This window comes from Porites lutea, chromosome 1, assembly GCF_958299795.1.
Source record: "Porites lutea chromosome 1, jaPorLute2.1, whole genome shotgun sequence".
NCBI lineage: Eukaryota > Metazoa > Cnidaria > Anthozoa > Scleractinia > Poritidae > Porites > Porites lutea.
The window spans coordinates 42,793,657-42,806,500 of record NC_133201.1 but is presented as its reverse complement, the minus strand read 5'-3'; the positions used below and the strand labels follow the sequence as shown (position 1 = coordinate 42,806,500).

Sequence of the window (12,844 nt, the reverse complement as noted above, 5' to 3'; positions counted from 1 at the left end):
GAGAATCGACCCTAGAGGGATTGCACACGTTGATGTAGACGTACGTAATAGTAAGGCGGAAAGGAGAGTCAGAACGGCAAAAAAATTTAGTGAGACAAACGTGACGGGTTGTTTGCTTACGTTTTTTTGCGATATCGTCCTGGTCTTCTTCAAAAATACAGATTTCTTTAAAGGAATGTGAAGTTAATTATTGTCGCACTTATTACGCTTATCTAGTCCACTGCAAAAAGACACCTTCCTCAAGACTACTCCACCATGGATGAGTTAAGACTCTTCTTTAAACATAGGCCTAACTCTTTGTCATCAGTGCCTTATCATTACTTTTAAACAAAGATTACAGTGAACCGGTGTGTGGACTGTATGATAATTTGTGTCATGATCAGTGACAGAAAGGGTCAGGACATGCACGCAAGCTAAAGAACCACACACTTGTAATGGATTTGTGTTGCTTTCTTGTGGTTCAGTTTTTTTCCATTCCTGGTTGCATTTTTCCTTGCAACACACGAGAAATATTTCTGGTGTTCACGTTTTTTTTTGGGAGTCTCACGGTAACCTTGATCTTGAAAGCTACCCTTTTAATTTGAACAGCCTTTACTAATATTAGATACTTAAAACGCTATCTATTGCATTTAACTCAGTTCACACTTACTTCTACTTTACATACTTACAAGTTCTTTACCCATTCGTTGAGAGTATACTTATTGCATCTTACAGGGTAGTCTCAGTGCATGCGGTCTTCAGTAAATCTGGAATTCGTTCCTTCATGTACGCAAAATCGTCCACGTAGAACCAATTCTTCTCTCCAGCTATCTCATTGAGGTCCTGCTCACGGATAGATGGACCTATACCAAATGCTATCATTTTTGCATTTTTTCCGTCCTTATTGCAGCGAGTGAAAAAAATATATAAGATAATTGTTAGTTAATACACAAAATTCAGCTGCTTACCAAACATTTCTGGGAAAAGAAATGGCGGCTAGATACACCTATTTCAATAAGGTTCGTTTAGCATTTGGTCATTGAAACGCAGAATACAATGCAAAGCTTTGCTTGAGTGACCACAAAACTATGGCTTTCAAAGACCAAAGCACGATTTCCAATGCAATCTTGATTGAAATAGGTGTATACACTACCTAAATCAAAGGTTGCTTAGGCAATTGGTCATTGGAAATTGCCTTGGGCGTTTGCGCATATTGAACAATGCAATGATTTACTTGAGTGACCACCATACGATAGCTTCCCAATATGCAATTCCCAATGCCCAATTCAACCTTTATTGAATCAGCTACATATGGTTAACGACCATTCTGGCTTTAGCTTTGTGGATTAGTAACAACGAAGCATTAGATTTCAGATATTTAAGCATTATAGGTAAAGCCACCTGAAACTTCTTTTTACAAGGTTAACTGGTCAAGGAATGGACAGACATTTTGCTTTCAAAAAGTTTCAGAGGCTAAAGCTTTGAATCAAAGACCATTTAATACTATCAGTGTTTACTGTTATAATACATGTGATCAGGCGTACGAAACTAGATATTCAGGAGAACCTCCGGGTCTTCTATTAAGAGATTTGCTTTTGAGTGCGCGCGACATACAGTTTCATCAATAGCGAGGTTAAGCATCACGTGTACGTCAAAAGGCAAACTCGAATTGGTACCACGTAACCAAGTTTCCTTTTTAGTTGTCGTTTACTATTCATTATTTCTACACACAAATTAGTAGTTTAACGCAACTTTTTATCCATAAGAATTGTTTTAAGCTGTTTTTATCTGCTCATTTTCTATTTTGAGAAATTCTCAAATTGAATCTGACGCCGGTTGCCGTTCGCTGTATACGTGAAGCTTAATCTTTCTAATAACCAACATTCACTCATTTGCACTGACGTTTGTGTCAAAGCTCAAAATTGGCCTTTTTCCAAACCACGTAGGCGACTCAAAAGCTTTGGCTAAACCGTTTACTGTTTGAAATCATTTATGAAAAGATCATACTAGTAGAGAGATTAAGATTCACGTTTACGCCAAACGGCAGACGTGAATTTGTACTGACGTGACCAAATTTTCCCCTCTATTTCCTGTTTATTGCTTCAACACAAAAAATTTATGCCAGTTTTACCCATAGGAATCGTTCGGGACTGTTTTTACTTGCTTATTTTCTATTCAGAGAAATTCTCGACTTGAGTCTGACGTTTGCCGTTTGCGGTAAACGTGAATCTTAATCTCTCTAGTAGTTAGACAAACCCGCAGTGGAGGAACGGTGACGTTGAAAGGCGCAGCTCCCTTCATGGTCTTCCCGTCAGTTATAACTATAACCACATTCTTAGCGTCTGCTCGGTCGCCGTTCTCAGGCGTGAAGACAATCTCGTTCGCAGCAATCAAGGCTTTGTCAGTATAAGTGCCATAGAAAAGCTTGTCTGGAATCTCGGAAATCAAGTCGTACGTGCCATCAGCGGTCTGACACCGTTTGTCAGAAAATTTACACCGCACATTTGCCTTCCCTGCGAATGTTATGATGCTGAAATGCGTGTCAGGGTCAAACTGATAGATGAACTGCGTGAGGAAGGTCTTCATGCGGACATAGTTTGGGACTTTCACACTCAATGACTCATCTACTATCAAGCAAACATCCTGTTTCTTGGTTTTACAAGGACTTGGCGCTAAAAGTGAGCACGAAAGAAAAAGAACAAAATAACGACCACTTGTTTAATAAAGAATGTTTGCAGTAAGAATCTTTTCTTAGATATTTCTTGGATGGATTATATTGGGTTGGTAACAAACTAATGTTTGTGAAGTCATATCAGAAGATGATTCATGTTAATAAACGTTTCCTTATATCCCTTAATGGCACCTTCTGCTTTTTCGATCTCGACCACAGCCTTCTCATTGTAACGTTGAGTTCTTCTTTTTGCCCTAGATTCTCTAAGACAAATGACTGCAGATTGTAATAAAGCAACTGAAATTCGGCTTCTTACTCAAGAAATACTTTTGGCATTTTTTTATTGCTCTCTTTTCGAGACGGAAATCAGCTCCGCTTATCGAGTATGATACCTAAGGAATTCCTTTCCCATTCTGCCTGTTGTTGTAAAGACTTTTAAAAGGTGTAAATGTTACATGCCCAATGTCGAGAACAACAACAACAACAACAACAACAATAATAATAATAATAATAACGATACTATTAAGAAGAACTTAAGTGAAAAGAGAAAGATTGAAAAAAAAAAGACGCTGCAAGAAGGACAAGTTTTAGAAAGAATTCATATACAATGGCTTAACTGTTGAAAGAAGAAATTAATGTTATACGCACCTTTTGGGCATTCTCCCTCGTTGCATTCATATGTTTCATAAGGACTACCCAATCTATTGCAATCCTCTGCTCCACGAGTAGGAACAGGTGAATTACAGACTCTGCTACGAACCTTAACACCCGCGCCACATGTAGTGCTACACAATGACCACACACTCCATTCGCTGTATCCGCCATCAATTCCTACGAGGAAAATGAAGTTAATCATTGAGCCTTCTGCTCCATGTAAGCATACGAAAAGAGGTAACAATTGGCCCAAAATTGAACTTCAAAATTTGATTTTAAGCGAAATGTAATGCGTTTTTAAAGCAAAGCGTAACAACATTTTTAACAGGGTAATATAACAGTGCAAAATGAAACAAGAGATCCCTGAATATAAATAGAAAGCCATGCCAGCTGAACGTGTTAGTCTTCTGTCTTTATGTTAGCAATGTCACGCGCGAGACCTGCCGTATCAATGTCTTCTGATGCAAAAATTTTAAACTGACGTATATCTGTCTCTATGTGAATATGTGGACGTAAATTTGTAGCGGTTAAATTTCATCGACGACGAAGAAGAGAGCTGCAATATTTCTTCGAAAACTGAGCTGGCTCGACTGAATCTTTGGGGATAAAAACAAAAGAACTATCTTTTGAATTCACAGTGTGGCGGGTCAGTATACAGCAGTAAATAACCTTTCAACTAACAAGAGATCGAATTTGTAAAAACTAGCTTCATAACTTCATTATATTGGTACTTTAAGATTTATTCCCAAAATAGCAGGGCTTTCTGAAGTTTTGTTATATTCAGTTCTTAGTAGATATTTTGTAGAGTACGACAGGAGTTGGCCCTTACCAAACCATATGTATTTTGAAACTGATTCTAAAGTACTTAAAATGTATTTTCAGTATTTGAACACTATTTTTCTGTATTTTACTCCTATTTGACAAAAAAATTTAAATTTTCGCTCCTGTTTGAAATATATCTTAAGTGTAGTTAATTTGTAGTTCATCAAAAGGAAAACCTCTCTCATCAATTTACAATGTATTTTGCTCAATAAATGTTATGAAAATAGGGTATTTAAAATGTGTTTTGGGCATAGAACCACTAACACTGTTACAAACAGAGTTCAAATAGACTATTTGAAATATGTTTAAAGGGCTTAAATGCTGACTGTATTTTAAATACTTTTAAATAGGGTACTTTAACACTGTTTTGAGTTGTACCTAAAATGTATTTTGAGACACATCCACTCACAAAGTTACAAACAGAGTTCAAATAGACTATTTGAAATATGTTTTAAGAGCCTAAATGCTGACCGTATTTAAATACTTTTAAATAGGGTACTTATACACTGTTTTGAGATCTCTTTGAATTGTATTTTGTATTATAGGGACGCGTGGTAAAACTGCGTCCTTGACCAAGTCAGCTAAAACACACAAGGATGAAGAATTTTTGGTTTTTGTCGAAGTCAACTAAACACTTATTTGGAAAGCGTTTATTATTTTATATGATTTCTTCCATAGACACTTACTGCCTAGCAGTTGATAATCTTCCTTATAGCTTGTTACTACCGCAAGAAATGCAGTCGAAGTTACTACTGTTCATGCTACGATGAAGAGACTGCAAGTACTGGCCTTATGGCTACGAGAGAGCTAAAATTCAATATATATAACATCACTTACTGCAAACCGCATTTTTTATCTTGTTCACATAGCTTTTTATTTTTAGTGAATTGCTTATTTTGACCACGTGATCTCCCCCAATCTCTTGAAGTTGTGTCATATTTATCTTGCTAGGAACACCATAGCCAACAGCAACCATATGGCACTTCTTCCTTATCTATTGATTAGACAAGAAAGGGAGGTAATTCGATTGTACCTTAGGATCGAGATTGTCAATCTTTCTTAACCTGCGCCAGGCCCACAGATAGTTAAGGGATCGTGAACAAAATCCAAGCGAAAATAGGAGGAGCTTGATCTGAAGAAGGGGGCAACCGTTTTTGCATCAGTTTTCGTGATCCTGACACATTACTATCTTGGAGCCTTTGAGCCTGGAACAGGCTAATCTCTCTTTGAATCTTGATTGTTGCTTATATTCCGGTATTGCTGCTGCAATTAGCTCTTTTTATCATTTCTATTGATTTGCCAATTCCTTTCACAATAGTGATTTATATTCTCCACTGATGTGTTTCTTTGTCTGCAAACAGAAATGTGTCCACGTTTTTTTCTTTGTGATGAAAAGTCGAAACCAGTAGCATTTCGGAACCGGAACCTTCTAGTAATTTTGTCGGGTCCGAACTACTGAAGAATAAATCAAGTTATGATTAGAACATGTCAATGCGAGCAACAGAATATATAATTGCTGCTACCCATAATTTCCCGTTCGACAAACTGTTGTTCGCAACAGATAACATCCAACGGCATTTACATTATTTTCAAAGGACATCGAAGGGAGACAGGCTTGCATGCTTGGAAAACGTAACTATTATCAACTATTCAGTTTGATAAACACCAGCTTAAAATGGAGTCTGGTTAAACAGGAGACATACCTTAAGCGGAGGCACCGTTTTCGAGAATGGTCGAATGCGACTCCTTGGCCAAGCCCGACCATCTGTAAATGTTATAAGGACGTTTCGCTTCTTACTTCGATCACCTTTTTTCCTATTAAATAACTGATCATATGCGGACACCAGCCCTTTATCAGTACGTGTGTGGGTGGCAGTTGATGGATCAAGATTTCTGATGAAGGCCTTCGCCTTCCCCTTATTGTTGGACCTAGGCCCATTAAAAGGTGCAAGAACCTTCGCACTCTTATCGTACATTATAACACCAATGTGAGTCCTCTTTTTGGATATTTTGAATTTCTGGAGAAATGAAGGCATAAAAACTTTGAGAAGGCGCTGGACGTTGCTCTTTAAGATGCTATTCGATCGGTCGATCAAGATGCCCAGGTCAATACCCTTGGAACACGGTGATGACACTAATAGAAAAATAGATAAAAAAAAAATGACGTTATATGTTCACTGTCTTCCCTTGACATTCAAAGCTTCGCCTATAACAGTCACCTCTGTCTTCTCCTTAATTAACACCATATATTGTGTTCTCCATTTCATTCATTTTTCCATTCATTCACCCATGAATTCATCTTTCCTTCCATCCACCATCCATTTGTTCAATTCGTTGTTCTCTTTCGTTTATTCTTTCATTCATTGATATATTTATTTTTTTCATTCCGTCTGTTCTTTCATTCAAAGTTTTGTAAACTAGCTACAGTTGCTGAAGTTGTTGTTTGACCTCGGGCAGTTTGTCAGTCTAGGGCAACCAGAATGGCGTTTGCCATTTGTCATTAATGTAAGTCTAAATCATTCTTGCCTAATGATTGGTAATTTTGTATTGGAAACTTATAAATGCACTTTATAATTTACAGTGAATAATTAGTCCTTATTTTTCAAGGTCTGTAAAAATAACTAACAAGCTACACCTAGCAATAACCTTTTTTAGTAATTGTATATTTACCGCATTTCTTTATGTTACATGCAATTGTCTCTTGTGGTTCGCCGATAAAATCACATGTTTTGCCGTTTCCGAACGGTGATGGGTTAGTGCAGGATCGGAATCTAACGCGCATTCCTCCACCACAATTATCGCTACACTGGGTCCAAGAGGTCCATCGACTATACCCACCAGCAATTGCTTAAATGAAAAGGAAAGACCCAGAGTGACAAGTTGTAGGAAAATATGAAGATATGCATGGTATTTTAACTTTTATCGGGTTATCCAGTCAAAATTAAGGTCGATGAATAAATAAAACAAAGCATAATAAAAAAAAAACAAATCTGTCCCCAACGGAATAAGGCTGTTTTTTAGATATTCCAAGTATTCACTCATTTATTTATTTTGCCATTAACCACACAAGAATGCAACAGCAATATACAAGAAATTTATAATACATAAAAGATAATAGACACTATTCTAGCTAAATTATTTGCAAAATTAAATGTTTAAAGTGGTAATGACAAGGAAGTCTATAAAGAAGCCGGGGGCTTTTACATTATAGGCTTCCTGGCACTATAGGGTATACCATGTGAGTTAAGGGTACTGAATGAAAAATGGATTATTTTTAAAAGTAAAGAAAAGGTATGTAGGTCAACAAAGAGCTCAACAAATGTACTAAACCAAAAATCCAATTAGAGAATTTCGAGAGCCAATGCGTTTCTTTTTCGGTTGGCATTGCCATCAATAGGTGACTCTGACTTACCACTGACTTACCTCTATTACCAGCCTGACCGTTTCCTGAATTCAGCTCCACTTTAAGATGCGTAAATGTTCTACTTACGACTTTAAGCAAAGTTTCGCCGCCAAATTGTTACTGACGAAAGTTAAGCGAAAATTAAGGGAACCTTTCACCTCTAGGGCCCCTTCTTGCCAGTGCTTATCAAAATAGCTAACCAACGACACAAATGGGTGGCAAGTATTTAGATACTTACAATCAACACAATTAGGAAGATCGCAGGCTTCAAATTCTTTTGCTGGTCCAATATTGTCGCAGTTTGAGCCTCCTCTCATTGGCTTGGGGTTTGTGCAGTTTCTGAAACGCATCCGGGTTCCATCACCACAGCTTGCGCTGCATTCTGACCATTCTGACCAATGGGTGTACCCGCCATTTATAACTAAAAGAAAAAAAAACAAAATTATAAAAACGTTCAGACGCCATACTCTGCTCCAAATTCTAAAAGGCTAGTGGGATTGTGTATGTGGTCAAATATTTAGCCAAGCCAAAAAGCAGAGCTCCTTATAAACTTTTTATTTGAAGTGATAAAACTTCAAAACCATTGCATGCAAGGAGATTTACAAAACTACTTCCATCGCATTAAATGACGACAAACTTTCATATCACAGATTGCTAGTTACTTCATTACTCCAGACTCTTTTTGTGTGTGTTAAAACGCATTTCAAAACCTTTGCTGGGCATTCTGCTTTAAATTTCCGATGTGCTTGTGTTTCCCTACACCGCACCTGGAATCTAAATCTTCGCATACTTTCCAAAATACTTTAAAAAGTATTTTAAAGAGAGGGGTTTCTTTCGATAGAGTAACGGAAGGGAACGTGGGCAGTGATAACTAACTCTCTCTCAATCTCCCTGGTAAGTACATTTTGTCATGTACAAAATCTGAAACAGCAGCTACATGTACAGTTATAAATTAAAACTGAAATATAGTTCTATTTGGCTCCAGGTAGGTTCAGAACAATAAACTACTCAAATCAAGCAAAAATCATGTTCTTTAAAATTTGTAATAATAAATTCGCGACTACATTTTGAGATCACAAAGAGAGGCGCTTGTGGAGATCGGTCATTTAATCATGTTCTTCCCAAAGTCCTTAAATTTAGTCGCTTTTTATTGACATGATTTATAAACGGACACTTAATGATTGCTACTCCTTATTGAGAGTATATTTTTAAAGAAAATGTCCCTAAAGAACTCACCACAAATTTCAGCTACTATGTCATTTGGTTTTGCCAGGAGAGACTCAAAACCCGAAAACTGTATTGCGGAGCCACGTTCACCACGAATTTTCTCTAGTTCTTTGATATCAATCTGGTTTCCAATACCAACAGCAATAATATGGGTACCTATATCCTTTGCGACAAAACAAAAAAAAGGTAAAAAAAATGAATATATAACCTTAAATGGAACATCTTCTCTTTTTCAATTTTCTTTCACCTTCGCGCATCTATGGGTGTACTATATTATTAGATCAGAATAATGGTTTTCTCTAAAGATTTCATTTCACGGCCCATAATGATAAATCATTTCTAGGCAGGCCAGTGTTACTTTCTAATCTATCTTCGTAAAATTTTTTAAGGCCAATCGTACCTAGACCCTTTACTTTTCAAGCCAGGAGGTTAATTCCACTTATCTAATAGTAAACAATGGCTACGGCTACCTCAAGAGGTGGAACGGTCTCACTGTAGGGTGCTGATTCTGCAGCCGTGTTTCGATAGGTGAACACCACAAGCACGTTGGGCCGATTTTTCCTGTCCTGTCCTGGATGAAACAGTTCGTCGTGAGCTTTCATCAGTGCTAAGTCCGCTCTGTTACCGGGAAAAAGGCTGCCAGAAACAGAATCAATTCTGCTTTTAACAGCTTGATTGCTGTGATACGCCGAGTCACGCAGATTGAACAACTGAACGGCCTTATCAGCAAAGAAGATTAGAGAGGTGTGAGTTGCCTTTGAAGTAATGTTAAAGTTGTCCAGGAAACTCTTTACGGCTTTTTTTAAGAACGTGAAGTTGCTCTTCCCCACACTCTGTGATCTATCCACAATAATTCCCAAATCAATTCCGTTCCTGCAAGGATCCTCTAAATGACAAAGGCAAAACGTATATATATTTAACAATTATTCCTCGAGCCCGAGTGGGCTCGGAGTCAAGCTATTGACTCGGAAGCCATGAGGGCGAGAGGAATAATTGTTTAAGTAAAATCCAACTAGTTGGTCAAAAATATCGAGAATAAAAAAAATTTAGCTAGGTAAAAGCTATACTTCAATCCTTTTTTTGGCCCCCAAAAGCCCGCGCTTTTCGCTACTAGTACCAATCAGAACGCAGCATTGATAATAGGCACTAGTTGGATTGTACTAAATTGTTTTTAATGTCATAATTTTAAGGAAAAGGGAGATAAACCTTTTTCCAGTTTGTTTAATAATTAATAATTATAATAATAATAATGATAATAATAATTTATTGTTTATAAGGCGCAAAATAGCATTATGATAATGTGCCACAAACGTTTTGAACTATATGATTAAGACAAAAAATTAAAGTAAATTATGCAACAGAGAATCAGCTCTGACTCTGAAGTCATTTTGAGTTCTTCAAGAGCATCCCTAAGATCTCCACTGAGCTTTAACCCTAGTAAAGGGAATCAAAAACACACGAGGCCAAGAAAAACCTCAGAGTTAATTGTCTGTTTTAACATTCGTGTTACGTGCCACGCGGCGCATACCCTTAAAACGCGCATTTGGCAATAAATAATGAGGGCTGAAATTTTTCCTCAGTCTATAAAACATGTTTTAAAGCAAAAAAAGGAAACAGATCCACCAATTAAATTGTATTAAAGACAGAAATGAAAAAAGTGTCAGGCATACTTTAGCGCTCCCCCGACAGGGTGCAAAGAAAATCATTTTTACAGCTTGCCATTCGGGCAAGCTGAAGCTAGCATTTACTAGCCCAGAAGTCATTTCAAGTAGCCCCAAAAACTTTTTGACTAGCAGAATTGCTTCACAGTTCTTCTGTTATTTGAATTCCTCAAAAAAAAACATCACTTGCCCGTCGGACAAGTTAAAAACAGAATTCACCAGCCCGATAGCAAAATCCACTAGCCCCGGGCTATCGGACACTACTTTCTTTGCACGCTGCCCGATCATTTCTAATCCCTAGCTTTGGTCAGTTATAAATATATTTTTTTTATAAAAGCGTACTCGGCTTTGCAATGTCCTTGTAAAAATTCCCTGTCACACCCCTGTCCGATTTTCTCCTATCCTATTCCGTTTCGTGTGCAGGCTACTTTGAATATGTGTTGAAATTCTACGGGATGGCCATTTCCAATCAAAATAGTTGCAATTGTAAGGTAATCGAGTGGAAATTAAAACCAAAAATTTAAAACATCTTAAGTGTCGTATTTCATGATTTGAATTTTACCAAACTAAACACTTACCAATTTGTCCGTTGACAGCACCTTAGACAACAAAAAAGGTAATGCATTCAGAACTATTAAATGAATGAACTTAAAACGAGAAAAAAAGTTTGACCGATAACTTTAGATGACAACCAATTGTGAAAGTAACTGTGGCTGATCAGTTTTAAACTACTAATTTTTAAACGTACCATACATTGTTGAAGCCAGTGCTACAACAGCAAGAAAAGGCACATACCGAGCCATGATGACCTGAAATTAACAGCTGAATTAAGTAAACATACCTAATAAAATGACAGCTGACAAAATTTAAATTGCGCATTACTTATTAGTTATAACCTTTTCCCAACAGCTGTAAAATGAAGCAATGTTATATAAATTGTCTCGCGATCGGGCAGCCCTTCTACCGTTTATTCCTTTACCAAATACATTAGTTCTACAACTTTGATTGTCTTTAACAAGAAAAGTAAAACTTAAAAACATTACTCGACGTTTCGGCATTTCAAACATCATTCTCAAGAGTGAGAATTGTTGAGAAATCTACATAATAATGCAGCATGGCTTTTCACGGATACAATCTAATTTATTCAAACTTCAACTCTTTTAACAACTTTGAAACCCATGCATCTCTCACTCTTGAGAATGATGTTTGAAAAATCGAAAAGTCGAGCAAACATTAACGCTTTTAAGTTTAATTTTTCTTGTTAAACGCTTCAATAAGCAAACTTTTTCTTTGCCGGTTATTGTGGAATTGGTAAATTAACAAGATGTATTAACACTAGGGAGGAAATTCAAAGCGTGAAACGCTATAGCATTATGGTAGCAACAATAAACTAAGGTAATTGTTTTTTTGTAGATACTAACAGAAGCTGGCAAACAACGAAAACGGCTTCAATAACCCCACTGGCTGACTTACATGTAATTAATGACAAAATGTATCTTGATTCTCACGCAAGGGTTTTGGACGAAGTACATTGTATCATACCCACCAGAAAGGAAAAAGGAGGGGGGTTTAATTTATCAGTAGTACAGTACAGTTTTTCAAGCAATTTTCGCACTTTTTAAATTCATTGGTTTACCGTTTTGTTACCGATATTTGAAGGGACATCTTGGTACCTTGACAACGGTGTTTACTCAGCAAGAACGACTACCATGCAGCTGTTGAGGGTTAGCCGGCCTAGCTGGTGGGATTAGCAGGCGAGTGCTGTAGTTTTTTGGCGCCGAAGCCGCATGAAGATTGAAAAAGTACCCCGGGTACGACAATCCCGCCAGCTACGAAGGCTAGTCAAGGGCCGTCGCTATAAATATCTCGCCAGATTTAGAGACAGACTGTAACGTGTGACAATTGTGTAACGTGGAAAGAACAGCAATTTCGACACGTACATTTATTATAAACAATAACGGAATACATTTGCTCGAAAAAAGCCACTGATACCATGAAACCATTGTGCCGGTGATGTCTTCAGCATTCTTCAACAAAATAGGTCTCACTATTTAATCAGTTTTATGACATAAGGCAAACGCCAGTTTGATTAGCTTCGAATTCGTTTCGTTCCGTTCGTTCACCCGAAAAACAATCTATTTAACACAATCAACTTAACGAGTTTGACTAAATTTTCAATTCTCTCGATTTTATACGGTGTAAGTAAAGGTTTTGTGTATAGAAAGAACAGCGCTGATTACTTTCACAAATCCACAAAATTACCTCTAAAACAAGAGAAAATGAATTTATTGGGTGTTTCTTGGTGTCGCGGAAACCATTGTTGGTGTGTCCGGGATTGTTCTGTCAGTGTCAATCTTTTGTATTACGTCATTTGGTGATTTCACCTGTCCGCAAAACTAAGAAACTACTAAATCTTATTGCAAGGCT

General features: G+C 37.2%; 1 protein-coding gene across 1 annotated transcript; it reads right to left on the bottom strand.

The window, feature by feature from the left end:
* Window positions 1–674: 674 nt before the first annotated feature.
* On the bottom strand, window positions 675–11,220 carry LOC140951651 (coadhesin-like). The gene is made up of 11 exons (XM_073400949.1): window positions 11,166–11,220; window positions 10,996–11,016; window positions 9,227–9,642; window positions 8,766–8,919; window positions 7,768–7,950; window positions 6,797–6,973; window positions 5,830–6,260; window positions 4,964–5,120; window positions 3,299–3,481; window positions 2,236–2,651; window positions 675–879 (listed from the first exon to the last, which is right to left on the bottom strand). The coding sequence occupies exons 1-11, from the start codon at window positions 11,218–11,220 to the stop codon at window positions 709–711; spliced, it is 2,364 nt and encodes a 787-aa protein (XP_073257050.1). The 3' UTR covers window positions 675–708.
* Window positions 11,221–12,844: the final 1,624 nt, after the last annotated feature.

Excerpts from the sequence above, each read along its gene's own strand:
- LOC140951651 (XM_073400949.1), bottom strand. The coding sequence starts at position 11,220 with ATGGCTCGGTATGTGCCTTTTCTTGCTGTTGTAGCACTGGCTTCAACA. Across the intron at positions 11,017-11,165 it reads ACTGGCTTCAACAATGTATG|GTGCTGTCAACGGACAAATT; the intron begins GTACGTTTAAAA and ends TTGTTGTCTAAG. Across the intron at positions 9,643-10,995 it reads TGCTGTCAACGGACAAATTG|AGGATCCTTGCAGGAACGGA; the intron begins GTAAGTGTTTAG and ends TTTGTCATTTAG.